The 19732-nt window shown below is 45.0% G+C and overlaps 1 protein-coding gene across 6 annotated transcripts in view; it reads right to left on the minus strand.

The window, feature by feature from the left end:
• The window catches only part of KLHL24 (kelch like family member 24), a 51136-nt gene extending 44126 nt beyond the window's left edge, over positions 1–7010 (minus strand). For 2 of the 6 annotated variants that reach the window (XM_043492962.1, XM_043492968.1), the window contains exon 1: positions 6833–6910. Coding sequence is in view for 1 of the 6 variants with exons in the window: in XM_043492967.1 (XP_043348902.1) it covers positions 6833–6995 (163 nt within the window). In the remaining 5 variants the exon portion in view is untranslated. Of the gene's footprint in view, positions 1–6486; positions 6724–6832 lie in introns of those variants that run through there. The other 4 variants (XM_043492967.1, XM_043492965.1, XM_043492966.1 and 1 more) reach the window with 4 other exon arrangements.
• Positions 7011–19732: the final 12722 nt, after the last annotated feature.

The raw sequence follows: 19732 nt of genomic DNA on the forward strand, positions 1-19732 counted from the left end.
TCATACCGCCTAGCCAATATAGCTATGCTGGAAAAAAAAAACAGCCCAGTGTAAACCCAATTATTCTGACCAAAGAGTACTTTTGTCAGCACAGCTGATGTTGTTCGGGGTGATGGTATTAGGGCTGGTTTACACTAGAAACAGGCTGACCTAGCTACATTCATCAGGATTGTGAAAAATCCACACCCTCAGAGATGTAGTTAAGACAACCGAAGCCCCAGTATAGACAGTGCTAGATCAACAGAAGAACCTGTTTGTTGCTGTAGTAAATGTCTATAGCTATATACACCCTTCTTAAATGACGTAAGCTACACCATATGAAGATTCTTTGGCAGGATAAACTGCATTTACATGGGGTTTTTTTGCCAGCATGTTGGCTAGGGGGATAATTTTTTCATATTCTAACTGACATAAATTGTGCAGGCAAAACTTTGTAATGTAGACTTGGCCCATGTGTAGACAAGCCCTAAGGCCAGGTCTACATTATAAAAGGTTTGCCAGATTGACCACTGAGCCCGATCTGATCTTGGAAGTCATTGTATAGGAGTTTCTGTATTGTTATTCATATGTTAAAATAAAGTAAGCTGCTTAAGAAAAGCTTTTATAAAGATAGGGGACGTTAAGGAATTCTTTCAAATAGGCTTTGCTATCAGCAGTAGACCTAGTGAGACCTAGCAGTTAGCATAAAGAGTTGACATAAGTTAGATTGAGTGTTTGGTTTAGGTTATAAGGACTTTTGCAATATAGATCTTGCAATAAATAAGTAAACTGCAAAAGAACAAAAATCAGGGGGACTTTTAGTATGTGTAGTCATAAAGTTAACTGCATCGATGCATTAGAAATATTAGGAAATGTACTGAGGCACATGGCTTGTGTCAACAATCAGAACCCTAGTTATGGTTTTCTGGATAGCCCTACGTGAACCTTAGGCTGGAAAATAATCTAAATATGGTTCCTAGATGTGTGGGTGCTCAAGGAAAAGGAGTATAAAAAAAGATGTACGGCCAACCTCTGGTGTGTGCATCAGGGTGATCAGATGGTGGAAGCCGGAAGCATTACATCCCACTTATGATGTTCTGCACTGACTGTTTCTGCTATCTTCACCAGTCTCTGTTATATTGTGAGTATGTCAGCGGGGACTACTTTATTCTTTATATGTGTTTTCTGTGTACTAATGCTTATTATGGCTATTGATTAATGGCAGTTAACTCAAAAAATTAATCACAATTAATAACATTAATCATGATTAATCGCAGTTTTAATCACACTGTTAAACAATAGAATACCAATTGAAAATTATTTTGTATTTTGGATGTTTTTTCTACATTTTCAAATATTTGATTTCAATTTACAACACAGAATACGAAGTGTACAGTGCTCACTTTATTATTTATTACAGATATTTGCATTGTAAAAATGATCATAAAAAGAAATAGCATTTTTCAATTCACTTCATACAGGTACTGTAGTGCAATCTCTCTATCAGGAAAGTTGAACTTACAAATATACAATTATGTACAAAAAAACCCCTGCACTCAAAAATAAAACAAGTCCACTCAGGCCTACTTCTTGTTCAGCCAATCACTAAGACAAACACATTTGTTTACATTTACAGGAGATAATACTGCCTGCTTCTTATTTATATTACCTGACAATGAGAATAGGTGTTCGCATGGCACTCTGGTAGTCGGCATCGCTAGGTATTTATGTGCCAGATATGCTAAACATTCATAAATGCCTTCATGCTTTGGCCACCATTCCAGAGGACATGCTTCCATGCCGATGACACTTGTTAAAAAAAAATACGTTAATTAAGTTTGTGACTGAACTCCTTGGGGGAGAATTGTATGTCTCCTGTTCTGTTTTACCTGCATTCTGCCATATATTTCATGTTATGGCAGATGTGGATGATGACCCAGCACATGTTGTTCGATTTAAGAACACTTCCATTGCAGATTTGACAATATGCAAAGAAGGTACCAATGTGAGATTTCTAAAGATAGGTACAGCACTTGACACATGGGTTAAGAATCTGAAGTGCAGTCCAAAATCTGATAGGGACGAGGTGTAGAGCATGTTTTCAGATGTCTTAAAAGAGCAACACTCCGATGAGGAAACTACAGAACCCAAACCACCAGAAAAGAAAAGCAACCTTCTGCTGGTGGCATCTGACTCAGATGATGAAAATGAACATGCGTCGATCCGCTCTGCTCTGGATCGTTATCGAGCAGAACCTGTCATCAGCATGGATGTGTCCTCTGGAATGGAGGTTGAAGCATGAAGGGACATATGAATCTTTAGCGCATCTGGCACGTATATATCTTGCGGCACTGGCTACAACATCCCATATGAATGCCTGTTCTCACTTTCAGGTGACATTGTAAACAAGAAGTGGGGAGCATTATCTCCTGCAAATTGTAACCAAACTTGATTGTCTATAACGATTGGCTGAACAAGAAATAGGACTGAGTGGACTTGTAGGCGCTAAAGTTTTACATTGTTTTATTTTTGAGTGTAGGGTTTTTTTGGTACATAATTCTACATTTGTAAGTTCAACTTTCCTGATAAAGAGATTGCACTACAGTACTTGTATGAAGTAAACTGAAAAATTCTATTTCTTTTATCATTTTTACAATGCAAATATTTCTACTAAAAAAATGTAAAGTGAGCACTGTACACTTTGTATTCTGCATTGTAATTGAAAGAATATATTTGAAAATGTAGAAAATATCCAAAAATATTTAAATAAATGCTATTCTATTATTAACAGAGCAATTAATTGCGATTAATTTTTTTAATCGCTTGACAGCCCTAATGATTATACTTGGATTTATTTGGATAATTCAAGTTTCTATGTGTGACCCATCAATCTCATAATTAATAATTTAAAGTAGCCACCTGACTAAAGAACCTGTCATTAGTGACTTGTATAATCTGCAACCCAAATTAATGAAAGACTACGGTCAGTATACCTCTACTGGCAAACCCATTTAGTGTACATGCAGCTTGCCCTGGCAAAAATTGCTTTTGTCAGAATAGCTTATACTGGTTCCCTGAGCAAAATAAGAGACATGGGCAAAAGCACTTTTATGCCAATATAACTGCATCTACACTAGGGCTTTTGCCAGCATAGACATGTCATAAGAAAAAGATCATACCCCTACCAACATTACTACATTGGCAAAAGTTGCTAATGTTAGGGTGACCAGATGTCCCAATTTTATAGGGACAGTCCCAATATTTGTGGGTTTTTCTTATATAGACACCTATTACCCCCTACCGCCGTCCCGATTTTTCATATTTGCTATCTCGTCACCCTAGCTAATGTAAACATGGCCTGAAGCCTTGTCCTTACCAGGAAAGCAGGTGTTTTTTTTACCACATTACTAACACACAGTAAAAACAAATAAAATCCAAATCCATAGTCTGGCTGCACCCTAGGAGTTTTGGAACATGCGTAGTACTAGGTGTTATATAACCTCTTCTAACAACACACCTTTAATCCTAGTCAAGACAAAGTTTATGTGTTTGTATAGCTCCATTCCAGTATAATGACCTGAGTTGGCCTCTACTGTAATACAAATAAATAAATAATAAAACCACCGTGTTTATGCTGAAGCCTAATAACTGCATTTTAATTCTCATTCTAATTATTTTAATGATTATTTTAACAAACACATCCAGTGGATGAGCTTTATTCCACATTGTTAGACATCATAAATCAAATACGGAAAAGACAGTTCATCGAGTCCATCCTTCTGACCAAATAGGATTGTTCCCTGCAGTATATTCTCTAACTTTTGTTGGGTCTACTTTTAAAAGTGATGTGCAAAAGGGGGGAAATGTTTCTTTTTTTTGTTTCTGTGTGACATAAGAAAGGTCTAAAAAGTTTCGGGGATTTTTAAGAGTTTTTTTCTGCTTGTTATTTTACACTAGAAATTCAGGTCTTGCATGCTCTTGAAAACTGTGACTGAAGAACTGACGTGCAGTACACTAAAACCACTCCTAATGCCTTAGTTCAATGGGATTTCCTTTATCACATCCTTATATGGTAGTTTTGAGAGTGTAACAATGGGAAGATTGGTTTTATACATATGCTTATACACTTAAATATTTCTTTGTTAAAAAGATCCCATAAAAACAAAGAAATAGAAAAAAGATGCATTGTACCATCAAGGCTGTAAAAATAATGGACAAAAGCCAGGAAATTGAAGGCTGATATGGTCCTAAATTTATACTGTTGACTTTTTCCTGTTTACAGCCACATGAGTCAAGGGGGAACTTGGGTTACTGACTTTTGTCTGATTGCATCACAGCACTAATGTTATTTAAATACAGATTTTGCATACATTATAAATGTATTTCCTGAAACTTGTGTGCTATTTCATCAGGTATTATCAGAAGGATTCTATTTTTACTTTGTTCCCTGAGGGGTAACTGCATACTAGCACAGTTACAATCCAAAAGTGCTTTAAGGTTGTTGTTTCCCACTCCCTTTCCCCACCCACCCATGAGTGAAATGTCAAAAAATGCTACAAAAGGTTGCAACGTAAAGGCCTACCGAGGTCAACTGGAGTTTTGCCTAAGTGAGTTGTGAGGCCCACATGGCAATATTCCCAGGCTGAGGCAATGTACTCATAACTTGTTTACTCTATGTACTGTCAGTATGAATAATACTACAAAAATAGAGGCCTGGTACCACTCTTCCCAGTGCATGATTTACCAGACTCTAGATTATTTGCAATAGAAACAATATATATTAAAGAGACACAGTTGTGTTGCTGTGTCACTGTCAACTAAGTGACCTTTCTGTTCTAATCTCTGTGATTTGGAATTATTTAGGACAATCAGTGTGGGACAGAAATCATTTAACTACTTTGAGAAGGATTGCCAAATATCTCACTTTAGGACTCTTTTAATCCCACTTTCGCCTTGTCTATACTAGAAATTTAAAAAACCCATTTTTAAATAGACACAGTTGCATGCGTTTTTAAAATGGTTTAAATGGCAGTTCAGACCTAACAAATGCATTTCCAAACTAGTTCAGACTAACACGCAATTCAGGGTCTGTCTATATTGGAGAGATTCTGTTCTGCAATAAGAAAAGGGTACTTGTGGTACCTTAGAGTTAGTCTCTAAGGTGCCACACGTACTCCTTTTCTTTTTGCGAATACAGACTAACACGGCTGCTACTCTGAAACCTGTTCTGCAAAAGAGGGTCAAGGCTTTACCTAGGGCACGTCTTTACTAGCAAGGTTAAAGCGCTTTAAAGTGGCTTGTGTAGCCGCGACACAGCGCTGGCAGAGAGCTAGTGCAGCACAGTGCTGGTAGCTGTTCCCCTCCTGGAGGTGGTGTTTTACAGCACCAGGAGAGCTTTAACGTTGCTAGGGAAGACGTACCCTAGATCCTCCACCAAGAGTTGTTCCAGGCCAAAGAAAGCCATGTTTGCGGAGTGTCTAGTATTTACCTCGAACTAGGTCACTGGCAATCTGTCTCCTGGAATCACAACACAGGGGCGCTTGCAGCTATAGGCGCTGTGCGCGTACCACTGCCGGGGCCACAGGGGGGAAGCACAAAAGGCACAGCAGCCCCGGGCCCCCCTACTTGAGACGGCCTCCACAGCTGGCACTTCCCGACATGGCCCGCACCGCGCTGAGCCCGATCGGTCCCGCCCGAAGCCCGCTCCACCTACTCCACTCTACTCTAGGCGGTTTGGAGGGAAGCGGGGGGCTACTGCCTGGCCCGCCCGTCCCTTTCCCTCAGGCTCCGGCTGGAGACCGTCCGGCGGCCAACCAAGGGGGTGGGGCGCCTCAGAGACGATAACCATCCCGACCTCCACGGGCCACCGCATGGTGTGCGCATGCGCATTACCACAGCCGGCTTCCCTCAAGGCTCCACCCGCCTCATGGGCTGCCAAGTGTGCGCACGCGCGCGCCCTCCAGCTCACCTTCACCCGGGGCAGCCTTAGCGACAAGCCACCTCCCCTCCCGCATATTTCTGCCCAATCAGACCGAGGCAGCACCACAGTCCCGCCTCCTGCTCCCTTTTTATCCAATCGCCAGTACCCTTAATCCCCCCCCCCAACACCGTTGTTATTAAGAGGAGGAGAAGGAAGGAAGGATCCAAAGTACTACATACGAGGGGGAGGCAGCGCCACCCCTTCCCTCCGTTGTGGTTTGCCCCAGTCCACATACACCCAGGGGGAGGGGAAGAAAGAACGTTACTGCCCTCTCTAGGCCCTGCAGTCCCCTGGCCGGGCCCGGAGGGGTTAATGTGATGGGGGGACAGCACCCTTCCCCCAGAGAAAGGGTCACCCCCCCTGTGATTGGCTCAACCACAACGAACTCCCCCCACCGCTCCCGGCCGCTGTCCCGCCGCGGCTGACACAGTCCCCGGGCGGCCGAGCCCCGCGCCCCCTCTCCGCCAGGCTGGGGACCGCTCCGTACCTAGACACCGGCTGCTGGGGGAGGGGACCTTGACACCCACCTGTGGAGAAGGGGGGACGTGACTAGTCTCCCAGAGAGCGGCAGGCTCAGCCTCCTGCTACCTTGGCCGTGAGCTGTGGGGTTAGGGGTCCGTTGCAGCAGGGGCTGGGCGAGGCTCTGTGGCCTGCCCTGGGCAGGAGGAGGTCAGACAAGATGAGCATGATGGTTCCTTCTGGGCCTAACGTCTGTGGTGCCTGCCCCAGGCTGCTTTACACCCGTCCCCGCTGGCAGCAGGCAACCTGGCGTGCCGTGACAGGGCTCCCGGCCCCATCCCCTGGAGCCCCCCCCCAACACACAGCGCGACGGCCGCTGTGATTCGCTGACAGCCACGCACAGGCACCCGTTACCTCTCAGTCCTGCCTCCCGCAGATCTCCTGGTGCTGGGAAGTGGGGCTGCTGCTTGCCCTCTTGCTCTGCCTTTTTTGTTTTAGATCTGGGTCTCCAGCTCCGGCTCAACTCAAAACAAAGGAGACCCCGAGAAACATGTGACCTGCCAAAGCCAAAACACATGATGTCAGTGACACGCCAGCCAGTGGAAGCACAGCGGCAGAAGTACTTGGGATATGTAGTTCAAAGAGATCACAGCGGTGCAAACATCCGTGTCACGTCGTTTGCCTGCCCATTTTAGTCCATGGTCAGAGTTGAAGTCGCTATTTTAAACCATTAGCAACTATCAAGGGGCCAACTTCCCAAAACTAATGACACCACCTACCTAAAATATAGATACACCCTGGCATTTGTTGGCATGTATAATTTACACATTAATTTTCTGAATGGAACCAGAACTGAATAGTCTTAACAGCAGTGAGAATTTAGTCCTGAGCTTTTTTCAGAGTAGCAGCCGTGTTAGTCTGTATTCGCAAAAAGAAAAGGAGTACTTGTGGCACCTTAGAGTCTAACAAATTTATTTATTTATTAGTCCTGAGCTGTAACTTGAGGTAATATTTTCAGAAAGCCACTTCCAAAAATGAGCCCACAATCTTGGTGAGTGCAACCATCAATGCTCACAAAAGTTCTGATTTATGCCCCTGGGCCCTTTTTCATTTATTCAAATTTTTAACATGTGGAGGAGACCTTCAGTAGTTTGGCTTTTTCTGTCCGTTAAAAGACTACTGACTGCTTAGGACATTATATATTGGGAAATGATTGATATGTGAAATTTTTAAACTAGATTTCTTGTTCAATAGTCAATGTTTCAATACTGATTTAGTTGAAAGAAGAAAAAACTAGTGAAGAGGAAATTGGAAACAGAACAGGCAAGAAAAAAATGAGAGGCTCAGTGAAAAATATTCTCCAACAGCCACTGATATACAGTATAGCAGCCTTACAAAATTATCATGTAATTATAGCAGCCTAAATTCAAAATCTACTCAACTCCCTTTATCAAGATTATGATGAAAAAACCCAACAACTTATATTTTACTCTTCTGACAAAAAAAATGAACCTTCACCCCGAGTGAGTATAATTTTGCAATATGACAGTAACTTTCAAATTAAAGTACTCTTTTCTCTTCAGCTGTTGCATTTTGTATCTGATGCTTCTGTGTCCCCCAAAATCTACAAATTTACTTTTGGGGCCTACCCAGTATATATTAGGAAAGTATACATCTGACTAATGAATATGGCAATGTCCGTGCAACTTTCCTCTCATAGATAGGCACCCAAACAGGAAATAGTTAAAAAAAAAAGAGAGAAAGAGAGAGGATCCTCACTTCATCTACAATCTCCCCTAATTCCTCTCTGTTCTCCAGTATACACAGTGTTGTCAGTAGGGTTGATTTACTTGTGTTTAACACAAATGTCAGGATTTTTCTTTCTTGCTCACTTCAGAAAAAGCTGTAATTTTGGCAAGGTTGGCTCCAAGGACAGTATGAGAACAATACTGCTCTGATACTGTTGGATTTCTAAGGCACCTGAGTGCATAGCTAGTTCACTGCATGAGGAAAACAGGGGCCAAGATGTTACTCAGACTCTCCCTCCCACTCTGTAGAGATGGGGAGAATGGTATAATTCCTGGTCATATATAGGTAATAGTTGCTCTGCATGCCCAGCTCTTCACAATCTGCCATGTCCTCACTGGCTACCAGTGTTAGTGAACCAGTAACAGATGAAGGAGGCAGCAGTACAAGGAAATTTAGATCTACAAACAGCTCACTTCTGCAGGCTGAAGAAAGCAGTAATGAGTTGGGGTGTTGTAATAATTGCGCCTACAAATTTACTTTAATTATGAGCTCAACTGTAAAAGTATCTAAAAGTTCATGTAATGTCACAATAACCTATAATCATAAATGTTGATGGGAAAAGGTACAAAAAGAAGACAGAAAAACTGAATAAGTCTAAACTAAAAGGCCGACTGATCGGTTCAAAGACTATGTTAAAATCATGCTTGATGCAAACAGAATGATGCAGAACCAGAAATCAGTGAACCAAAATTGGTGTGTCAGAAACAAGGCCTAGTTGGTGGACAAAATAATGTGTGAATGGGCTATTCACCAATCACTTCCTTTTTGTGTTCTTAAACAAAGAGACTTGGGTGAGGGGGGGAATATAAGAAGAACAGACGGAGGCTACTGGAGTGAGCTTCCCCGTCGTGGCTTCCATCCTCACCATCTCCTGAGACCCTGGACCTTCATTTTAATCCTGAGGGATGTCCTGACCAGGCCAGGCCAGAGAGGTATCCAGAGGACAACAGCAGCCCTAGCAGGTCCAGTTGAATCCCAACCATCACCTGAGATGAAATGGGATTAGACTTTAAAAACAGCAGTAACAAGAACAGATCCAGCTCATCTCAACTAACTTCTTCTCTCTTCCCCAAAAGGACAGTTATTAGCATCTAAGATACTGTCAAACAAGGAGGTTTTCTCCTTCTAAAAACTCTCTAGCTAAAGGAAAAGGGAACAAGACATTTTGTGAAAATGAAAGCCTTACTTAATACTTTATATTTCAACTGCTTTAACTCCTTTTACTTCTTCTCCATATCTTTAATAAAAAGTTAAAAGGATTTTTTAATGGTGTTTGCACCATGGTATGAAGCAGGCTGAAGTCTCTGTATACCAAACCTTGTTTAACACTGTTTAATGTTGGACAGTGACTAGATTATGTTAACACCTTTGGCAACCACTTATTCCATCTAAATGAATGCAACAGGGGAAAGCTTTATTCAGCGTGTGGGGATGGGGCGTGACAGGGGAGTAGTGTTAACCCTGCAACATTCACTATGTTGGTGAGGACGGTATAGGCTAGCTCAGGGATCAGCAACCTTGGGCACCTTGGTAAGCCCCCTGGTGGGCCGAGCCAGTTTGTTTACCTGCGTGTCTGCAGGTTCGGCCGATCGTGGCTCCCGCTGGCCGTGGTTCGCCTTTCCAGGCCAATGGAGGCTGCGGGAAGCCGCGCGGGCCGAGGGATGTGCTGGCCGCGGCTTCCCGCAGCCTCCATTGGCCTGGAAAGGCGAACCGCGGCCAGCGGGAGCCACAATTGGCCGAACCTGCGGACGCAGCAGGTAAACAATCCTGCCTGGCCCGCTAGGGAGCTTACCCTGGCAGGCTGCGTGCCAAAGGTTGCAGATCCCTGGGCTAGCTATACCTTGCAGCCAATTAGCAGGATCTTGGATCCTTATCTGGTATCTATCACCTGGGGGTTAGAAGGGAAAAATAGTGTACTTCCCTATCCCATGATGCAAATGGATAAAGAAGAGAGAAGAATAAAGTAAACAGATAACAGCTTTATTTCAAACAAATAACTTAATAAAAAATAACAGTGAGATGTGGTTTGACAGTTTGGGTCTAAAACCCAGGTCCAACCAAATAGGTATCTTGGCAATAAATAAATAAACCTAAAACAAAATACCCCAGATACTGCACTGTTTCTAGGTGTCGATAGGCAGTAGATGGTACTACACCATTATCACAGGCAACTGATGAATCCTGGGTCTCAACTGCTTCTTAGCGGGAGATCAACAGGATCTGCTGATGCTGAAGAGAGGCCTGGCTCTGTGATCACCCGAGGGTGAGCGATCAACAGGACCTCTATACCTTTCTCTGAAAATGATGTGGAGTTCAGAGATTGGTAAGCACAGTCTCAGTTCTTAATGCTGATGTCTTCAGATGCTGATCTTCTGGTCCACGTTGCTGCGCAAATACAACAGTACCATGGCTTCCTCTAGGACAGACAGCAGCAAGGGAGCCGGTCCACAAGTGCGCCAAAGTTCGGAGGTAAAACTGGCAGCTCTCCTGCTGGAACCTGTTTGAACCAGTTCTATGCTGACTGTTGGCTGCCGTTCCTGCCAAAATTCCAAAAAACGGTGCAAAACTTCAACAAGAAGCTAAACAAAGATGGAGTTGAGCTGTTGTTTGGCAGGCAAGCCATTTTGAATTTTAGGCTCCATATCTAATACATGTCAAATACCTTAACCAAATGTAAAGGCATAAAGTATAACTTATTCTAAAGCACAAACAATTTATAATCTCTATTTCATATACAAAAACGCGTTACAGTAGGGAGGGTATCTGGAGTGTGGCAAGAGGGCAGGCTGACATCTTTCTCTTGCCCCAGTCTCCTGGGGAGAGAGAGAGAGAGAGAGAAGCAAAGTGGATTCTCCTTCTCAACAGGAATAAAAGGGGATTGAATTCAACCTGAATCACACACACGGCAGATCAAGTGATGCTTCTCCCTAATTTCAGAAATCACAGGACCCACAAGCAAGGGGTTTTATGTGTGCCTGCTGTCTCCTGCACAGTGAAGGAAGTGTTGCTGACTGTAGGTAAGGTTATTGGCTGTGCTAATATAAAATCTGCCTCTTGAATGAATAAATCTATAGTGATTTTCCTGGCCCACAAACAGTTTGTGAATAATTTGAGACAGGAGGGACTCTGGATTGAGGAGTCTTTTGTTCCTGTTTTCCTCTTGTTTCCTTCTGCTACTAAAGTAACTTTTCTAGTGCCCCCCTGCCCTTCCTTCACAGTGACCCTAGGGTCTGAGCTCTCCCATTATGGGAACATAGTTTCTGCTGTCAGGATGATTCCACTGGGCTGCAAGAACCCAAATGGGAGGCACGGTATGTCATTCCAATGCCAGGTTTATTTGGTTCTAAGTAATTGTGAACAGCCCTTGAACCTGGTGTTAAAGGACCACATAGATGGGACAGATTATACAGTTTATGCTACCTCTGAAAATATTAAATGTTTCCTGCGTGGAGACCCTGGCCTTTTGAGAGGTTCCTGTCCATGCATTGCTGGCTTCAGGTCCCTTGGGGCAGGAGATCCCGGGGGGCAGTCAGGGGATGGGGGCGGTTGGATGGGGTGGAGGTTCTGGAAGAGAGGCGGTCAGGAGACAGGGAGCAGGGGGTGTTGGATAGGGGGTGGGGTCCTGGGGGGGGGGCAGTTAGGGACAGGGGTCCTGGGAGGGAGTGTAAGGGGACAAGAAGTGGGGGGGGGGGTGGATGGGTCTGGGATCCTGGGGGGCCTCAGGGGGAAGAGGTGTGGATAGGGGTCAGGGCGGTCAGGGGACAAGGAGCAGGGGGTCTTAGATAGGGTGGGGGGGTCCCTGTAGGCGGTGGTCAGGGTGGGGGGTCCCCGGAGGCAGTGGTCAGGGGACAAGGAGCAGGGCGGGTTGGATGGGTCGGGGGTTCTGAGGGAGGTAGTCAGGGGGTGGGAAATGGGAGGGGGCGGATAGGGCGTGGGGGCCAGGCTGTTTGGGGAGGCACAGCCTTCCCTACCCAGCGCTCCATACTGTTTCACAACTCTGATGTGGCCCTCGGGCCAAAAAGTTTGCCCTCCCCTGTCTTAGCCCCTTTTGAAACAGTCCCACATAAATCCATCTCATCGGTGTATTATTCACTCCCATCTCTAGAACCTCTCTCTTTGCCTCTTCTGCAGGCAGGTGCTCCTCAACCTCCAGGACTTGCTTCTTTCCAGGCACAAGTGATGGGATCACAACAGAGACTTCCTCTGGGGAGGCTGCTCCTTAGACAACAGCAGATCACATATGGCGAGTGGGAGGATAGAATCTGGCGGTACAGATGCAGGCTCTGTCTCCTGCTGGTTTCTTGATATCCCAACCTATTCTCCATTACCCTGGGATCCCACAGGCGGGCCGTAGGTTGCCCACCTCTGGGCTAAGACTTTGGAGGAACAAGAGATTCTGATAGTGATTGAGGATGGAGCTGTGTGCACTGAGAAGGAGGATAGCATTGTGCTGGGGGATAGCTCCATGCCTAGAGTTCTCACTAGGGTGCTGTCTTCCCTTCAGATGGTAAGTCCTCAAGTCCACGATCATGCGTACTGCAGAGATGACGCTATGTTCCAGCCTGGGACTGTATCGCTTTTCACTCTTGGGAAAGTAGATATGCCAGATGCTCCTACTGAATCTCTCTCCTTCGCAAATGAGAATTTTACAATAGTAGCTCAATGTTCTTCTGAGCTGGCAGTGTCTGAGGGAGATAGACGAGATTGTTGATGATCTATCTGACTCTTCACTGGTTCCTGGTGCCCCAGCCAGTCAGCTACCTAGGAAGGGCGGATAGAATATGCAAGAGATTAGTGACCTTTTGGATAGCACTAAAGGAAAGTGGGGATTTGAGGTTGAGGCCTCTTTCCCTGATTTCCCTAGCCTCTGTTTGCCAGAAGCTGGGAATGGGTGATAGGGGATGGATCACTTAATGCAGGGATCGGCAATCCTTGGCACGCAGCCCGCCAGGGTAAGCCCCTTGGTGGGCTGGGCCGGGCTGCTTTGTTTTCCTGCCGCGTCCACAGGTTTGGCAGATCGCAGCTTCCACTGGCCGTGGTTCGCCATTCTAGGCCAATGGGGGCTGCGGAAAGCGGCATGGCCAAGGGATGTGCTGACCACCACTTCCCGTAGCCCCATTGACATAGAATGGCGAACCACTGCAAGAGGGAGCTGCAATTGGCCAAACCTGCGGATGTGGCAGATAAACAAATTGGCCCGGCCCACCAGGGGGATTACCCTGGAGGGCCCCATGCCAAAGGTTGCCAATTCCTGGCTTAATGATTACCTGTTCTGTTCATTCCCTCTGGGGCACCTGGCATTGGTCACCATCAGAAGACAGGATACTGGGCTAGATGGACCTCTGGTCTGACCCAGTATGGCCATTCTTATGTTCTTATGATTTACAGTGCTTTGTTCACTTAGCTGTCCTTGTCTTGAAAGATACCTTTGTTGATCGCTGGAAATGTTTTCTTCTCAAAAAGTTGTTGAGCAAGGTGAGGAAGTATGCTGGGATTGTTCAAGATATATTGGCCTCCCAGTGGCTCATTTTTTCCCAGATACTTCCACTTTCCAAGGTTTCTCTCTGCTCTTTGACTCTCTCCATCTAGTCTCCATGGTGCTGCTCTACTTTGGCTCTCTAAATATTAATGGTTGCTGGGGGTCATAAAAGGGCACAACTCTTTGAATTTCTCAGACAAAAATGGGCTGATCTGGTCCTTTTGCAAGAGACCCACTCAGACTCTGATAATCAGGGGAACTGGTTGAAGGAATGGAAAGGGGAAGTTTTCTTGAGCCATGACTCTAATTTCACTGCTGTGGTAGCTGTTCTCTTTTCCTGGGGAGCAGGGGCGCAGATCCTGTCTGTAGAGAAGATTGTGCAGGGCTGGTTCTTCCAGCTGGGGAGACATACTAGCATTGTTGTTTTTAATCTTTTTACTGTGTATGTCCCTACTGTGAAGTGAGATTGTCTCTCCTTTCTGCAGACACTTGCCCATTCCATACTTGGCTGTGAACCCAATACTATTATTGTCCTGGGAGGGGATTTCAATTGCTCTGTAGATTATGTTTTAGATAGGAACCATGAGGATCCACACCCTCAGGCAACCAGGGAAGTGTATTGTCTCCTGCAGACCTTTGGGCTAGTAGATGTTTGGAGGTTCTCTCACCTCACTGTTAGGCAGTACTCTTGGGTGAAGGCTACTCCCAAACACATCTCAGGTGCTAGATTGGATCACTTTTATACCATGAAGGACAGTGTTCATATGTTTGTTTGGTCCTTGGTATTTCCCACTCACTTGTCTGATCAGTGTATTTCTCCCTCTTCCTGCCTGTGATTCTCAGTGGTGCTTTAACAGCAAATTATTAAAGGACTTGAATTTCACCCAGATATTCACTGTGGTTTGGGAGCTTGGCGGCAGCAAAAGCCCCTGTACGAATCCCTAAGACAGCCATGGGGTGTCAAGAAGGTCCAGATACAACTGTTCTGCCAGCAGCATATCCAGATCTCCACATGGTCCTTGTGTCAGGCCATGAGTGCCCTGGAATGAGATATCTTGGACCTTCATGACAACCTTACAGATGGCAACCATGGTGACCTTGGTACAGATTCACCAAACTCTAAATGAGATGTACTGACTCCTGAGATAGTTGTTGGAAGAGAAGGTGCAGGGGGCCCTGAGATGGGCCCATTTTATCCAGCTACATGATACTCATGTTCCAAGAAGGTTTTTTTAGAGATTGAAGAAAAAAAGACAACGGATCATCAGCAGATCTCTTGTCCTTGGCTGCTGGATGGTCATTTGATGACTGACCCTGCTGAGATCCAGAAAGCAACTGTTTCCTTTTACAGTACTCTGTATTTGCCTGAAACCTGTGACATGCTGGCACTGGTAGAGCTCCAACAGCTCTCTACAGGCAAGGCCCCAGGTATTGATGGGCTGCCATCTGAATTCTACAAACATTTCCGACATCTTATTGGTCCTGACTTTTTTCCACTGGTGCTGGAGTGTATCCAGGAGAAAGAGCTGCCTCTCAGTTGCCCCAGAGTAGTGATTTCCTGTTGCACAGAAAAGGGAACCTCTGTGATTTACAGAATTGGAGACCTATTTTCCCTTCTCTGCTCTAATTATAAGATTATATCCAGGGTTGTAGCCAACTGACTGAAGGACTGCCTGAACTCTTTGATACACCCTGATCAAATATATCCTATTCCTAATTGCTGTATTTTTGATAATTTGTTCTTAATTCATGATGTTTTTTATTGTTAGCAAACTTTCTAATCTGGATGTAGGGATTGTTTCAGTGGACCAGGAGGAGATCTTTGATAGAGTTAACCATAGTTATCTTTTAAAAATGTTAGAAGCTTTAGGGATTGGGCTAGTGTTCATGTCATATTTTTTATTGTGCCATTACTTTTTTTAGCATCTTAATGATTAATGGGGGTCTTAGCGGCTGCTCCCCAGTCTGGAGGGTCATATGTCAAGATGCCCTCTGTCTGAGAAGTTATATTCCCGGTGTCTGGAGCCATTCCTGCACCTCCTTAGAAGCTGTTTGACTGGCTTGATCAATGCCAAGGATGCTGATGATTTCCTGGTTTATCTGTTGGCCTATGCAGACGATGTCTCAGTTTTCATCATGTCTGAAGGTGACATGCAGGTGCTTTGTGCTTGTTCTCAAATATACAAACAATTGTCCACTGCTCGAATTACCTGGAGTAAGAGTAATTAGATTTTATGGGGCTCTTGGCAATACAGCAGTCCCCAACTGCTGCCCCAACAATTACAATGAGGCACCTCTGGGATTAAGGTGTTGGGGATTTTGTTTTGATCTGAACTATATATGGCAAGGGGCTGAGGAGAAGATGCAGGGCTACCTGCAGAAATAGCATTGGTTCCTTCTTGGACTCTCTTTTCAGGGATGGGTTTTGATTGCTAACAGCCTTGAGACCTCCCCCAGGTCTCCTGGACCAGATTCAGAAGCACATGAATCACGTTTTTTGGGGTCTGTTCCACAGCTGCTGTGCTCTGACTCCCTTGCCCTCTCTCTCCTCCACCATGCTGGGGGAATGGGTTTTGACCTTTACTTGTTTTGGTTAGCACCTGGACAAGTACAGAGTCTAGATTTGCGTCCATTCTTTTTTTACCCTATGGCTCTTGGAAGAGACACTGTTTTTAACCCACTTTCCCCACTCTGAAGCTCTTTCCTCCAGGAGCCTGCTTTTTCTTTCTTTACTCAAGGTGGCTTGACCAAGCTATCCCACCTGATTGTTTCACGTGGGTCATGATGGAAATTGGTAGCAGCTCTTGCTGCTCAGACCAGAATCTGGACTGTATGTTTTTTGGATAAGGTTCTCACTGAATTCCAAGTGGCGTTCCCTCAATGGGCTGCTCTGGTATTTACAGGGAGTTTTTGCAAGGACTGTCCTTTTGCGGGGAATCCTCTGTTCCCCTCACTGATTGTTTCCCCTTCCACAGAGGAGATCTGTGTGCAGCCAGGCAGATTATTGTCCTGGAAGGGTCTGGTAAATGTTCCTTTTGTAGCCTGATCAAGCAGCAGCTCTATGGTGTGTGTACAAGGTGCAGCATTATGCCATCATCTGCGATCTCCCCAATACAACCTGGAGGATGGCTCTGTCCCTGAGTGATTCTATGGCCCTGGCTTGAAGGATGCTGTAATAAACCTCCTTTTGTCTAAGCACTCCAGTGACTTGCATTGGAGGGTCCTGCACAGCATTGTAGCAACCAATTGTTTTGTGAACCATATCATCCCATAGTGTCTGCACAGTGCCCTTTCTGTTCAGCTTCAGACATGATGTTTCATTTTTTCCTTCATTACCCACATTTGATTCCTCTTGTTGATTTTTTGCCCAGCTTTTCAGCAGTCTGTTTGTTCTGGGAGTGAGATACAGTGCTCACATTCGGCTGGTTTCCTGTCTGGCTAACTTTCTGCTAGATCAGACAAAACTAATTGTTCTGAAATCTCACCAGAACAGAGTGACTGAGGTAGAGGGGTGTGAAGTGCTAGGGCTATTCCATGCACTGATGGTGGCCCGGCTGTGAATTGATTACACCTTTTATAAATTGACTTATAACCTGTACACTTTTCAGTTGATTTGACATCTTAACAATATTTTGAGTAAGATGAGTGACGATAGTGGTTTAGTGATCCATACTCAATGTTTGCTTAAAATGTGTTTTATTTTATTTCATTCATATCTTTCTTTATGTATATTCATAGAATCATAGAATATCAGGGTTGGAAGGGACCTCAGGAGGTCATCTAGTCCAACCCCCGTTCAAAGCAGGACCAATCCCCAACTAAATCATCCCAGCCAGGGCTTTCTCAAGCCTGACCTTAAAAACTTCTAAGGAAGGAGATTCCACCACTTCCCTAGGTAACGCATTCCAGTGTTTCACCACCCTCCTAGTGAAAGAGTTTTTCCTAATATCCCATTTGAGACCATTACTCGTCGTTCTGTCATCTGCTACCACTGAGAACAGTCTAGATCCATCCCCTTTGGAACCCCCTTTTGAAAGTTGAAAGCAGCTATCAAATCCCTCTCATTCTTCTCTTGCGCAGACTAGTTCCCTCAGCCTCTCCTCATAAGTCATGTGTTCCAGTCCCCTAATCAACTGCCCTCTGCTGGACGCTTTCCAATTTTTCCACATCCTTCTTGTAGTGTGGGGCTCACATCTGGACACAGTACTCCAGATGAGGCCTCACCAATGTTGAATAAAGGGGAACGATCACGTCCCTCGATCTGATGGCAATGCCCCTACTTATACAGCCCAAAATGCCATTGGCCTTCTTGGCAACAAGGGCACACTGTTGACTCATATCCAGCTTCTCATCCACTGTAACCCCTAGGTCCTTTTCTGCAGAACTGCTGCCTAGCTGCTCGTAGTCTGTAGAAGTGCATGGGATTCTTCCGTCCCTAAGTGCAGGACTCTGCTATTCTCCTTGTTGAACCTCATCAGATTTCTTTTGGCCCAATCCTCTAATTTGTCTAGGTCCCTCTGTATCCTATCCCTACGCTCTAGCATATATCTACCACTCCTCCCAGTTTAGTGTCATATGCAAACTTGCTGAGGGTGCAATCCACACCATCCTCCAGATCATTAATGAAGATATTGAACAAAACCGGCCAGAGAACTGACCCTTGGGGCACTTCACTTGATACCGGCTTCCAACTAGACATGGAGCCATTGATCACTACCCGTTGAGCCCGACAATCTAGCCAGCTTTCTATCCACCTTATCATCCATTCATCCAGCCCATACTTCTTTAACTTACTGGCAAGAATACTGTGGGAGACCATGTCAAAATCTTTGCTAAAGTCAAGGAGCAACACGTCCACAGCTTTCCCCTCATCCACAGAGCCAGTTATCTCATCGTAAAAGACAGTTAGATTAGTCAGGCATGACTTGCCCTTGGTGAATCCATGCTGACTGTTCCTGATCACTTTCCTCTCCTCTAAGTGCTTCAGAATTGATTCCTTGAGGACCTGCTCCATGATTTTTCCAGGGACTGAGGTGAGGCTGACTGGCCTGTAGTTCCCCAGATCCTCCTTCTTCCCTTTTTTAAAGATGGATACTACATTAGCCTTTTTTCAGTCGTCCGGGACTTCCCCCGATCGCCATGAGTTTCAAAGATAATGGCCAGTGGCTCTGCAATCACATCCGCCAACTCCTTTAGCACTCTTGCATGCAGCGCATCCGGCCCCATGGACTTGTGCTCGTCCAGCTTTTCTAAATAGTCCTGAACCACTTCTTTCTTCACAGGGCTGGTCACCTCCTCCCCATGCTGTGCTGCCCAGTGCAGCAGTCTGGGAGCTGACCTTGTTCGTGAAGACAGAGGCAAAAAAAGCATTGAATACATTAGCTTTTTCCACATTCTCTGTCACTAGGTTGCCTCCCTCATTCAGTAAGGGGCCCACACTTTCCTTGACTTTCTTCTTGTTGCTACCATACCTGAAGATACTCTTCTTGTTACTCTTAACATCTCTTGCTAGCTGCAATTCCAGGTGTGATTTGGCCGTCCTGATTTCACTCCTGCATGCCCAAGCAATATTTTTATATTCTTCCCTGGTCATTTGTTCAGTCTTCCACTTCTTGTAAGCTTCTTTTTTGTGTTTAAGATCAGCAAGGATTTCACTTTTAAGCCAAGCTGGTCGCCTGCCATATTTACTATTCTTTCTACACAGCGGGATGGTTTGTCCCTGTAACCTCAATAAGGATTCTTTAAAATACAGCCAGCTCTCCTGGACTCCTTTGCCCCTCATGTTATTCTCCCAGGGGATCCTGCCCATCAGTTCCCTGAGGTTGTCAAAGTCTGCTTTTCTGAAGTCAAGGGTCCATATTCTGCTGCTCTTCTTTCTTCCTTGTGTCAGGATCCTGAACTTGACCGTCTCATGGTCACTGCCTCCCAGGTTCCCATCCCCTTTTGCTTCCCCTACTAATTCTTCCTGGTTTGTGAGCAGCAGGTCAAGAAGAGCTCTGCCTCTAGTTGGTTCCTCCACCACTTGC

This window comes from Dermochelys coriacea, chromosome 9 (assembly GCF_009764565.3).
Source record: "Dermochelys coriacea isolate rDerCor1 chromosome 9, rDerCor1.pri.v4, whole genome shotgun sequence".
Classification (NCBI taxonomy): Eukaryota; Metazoa; Chordata; order Testudines; family Dermochelyidae; genus Dermochelys; species Dermochelys coriacea.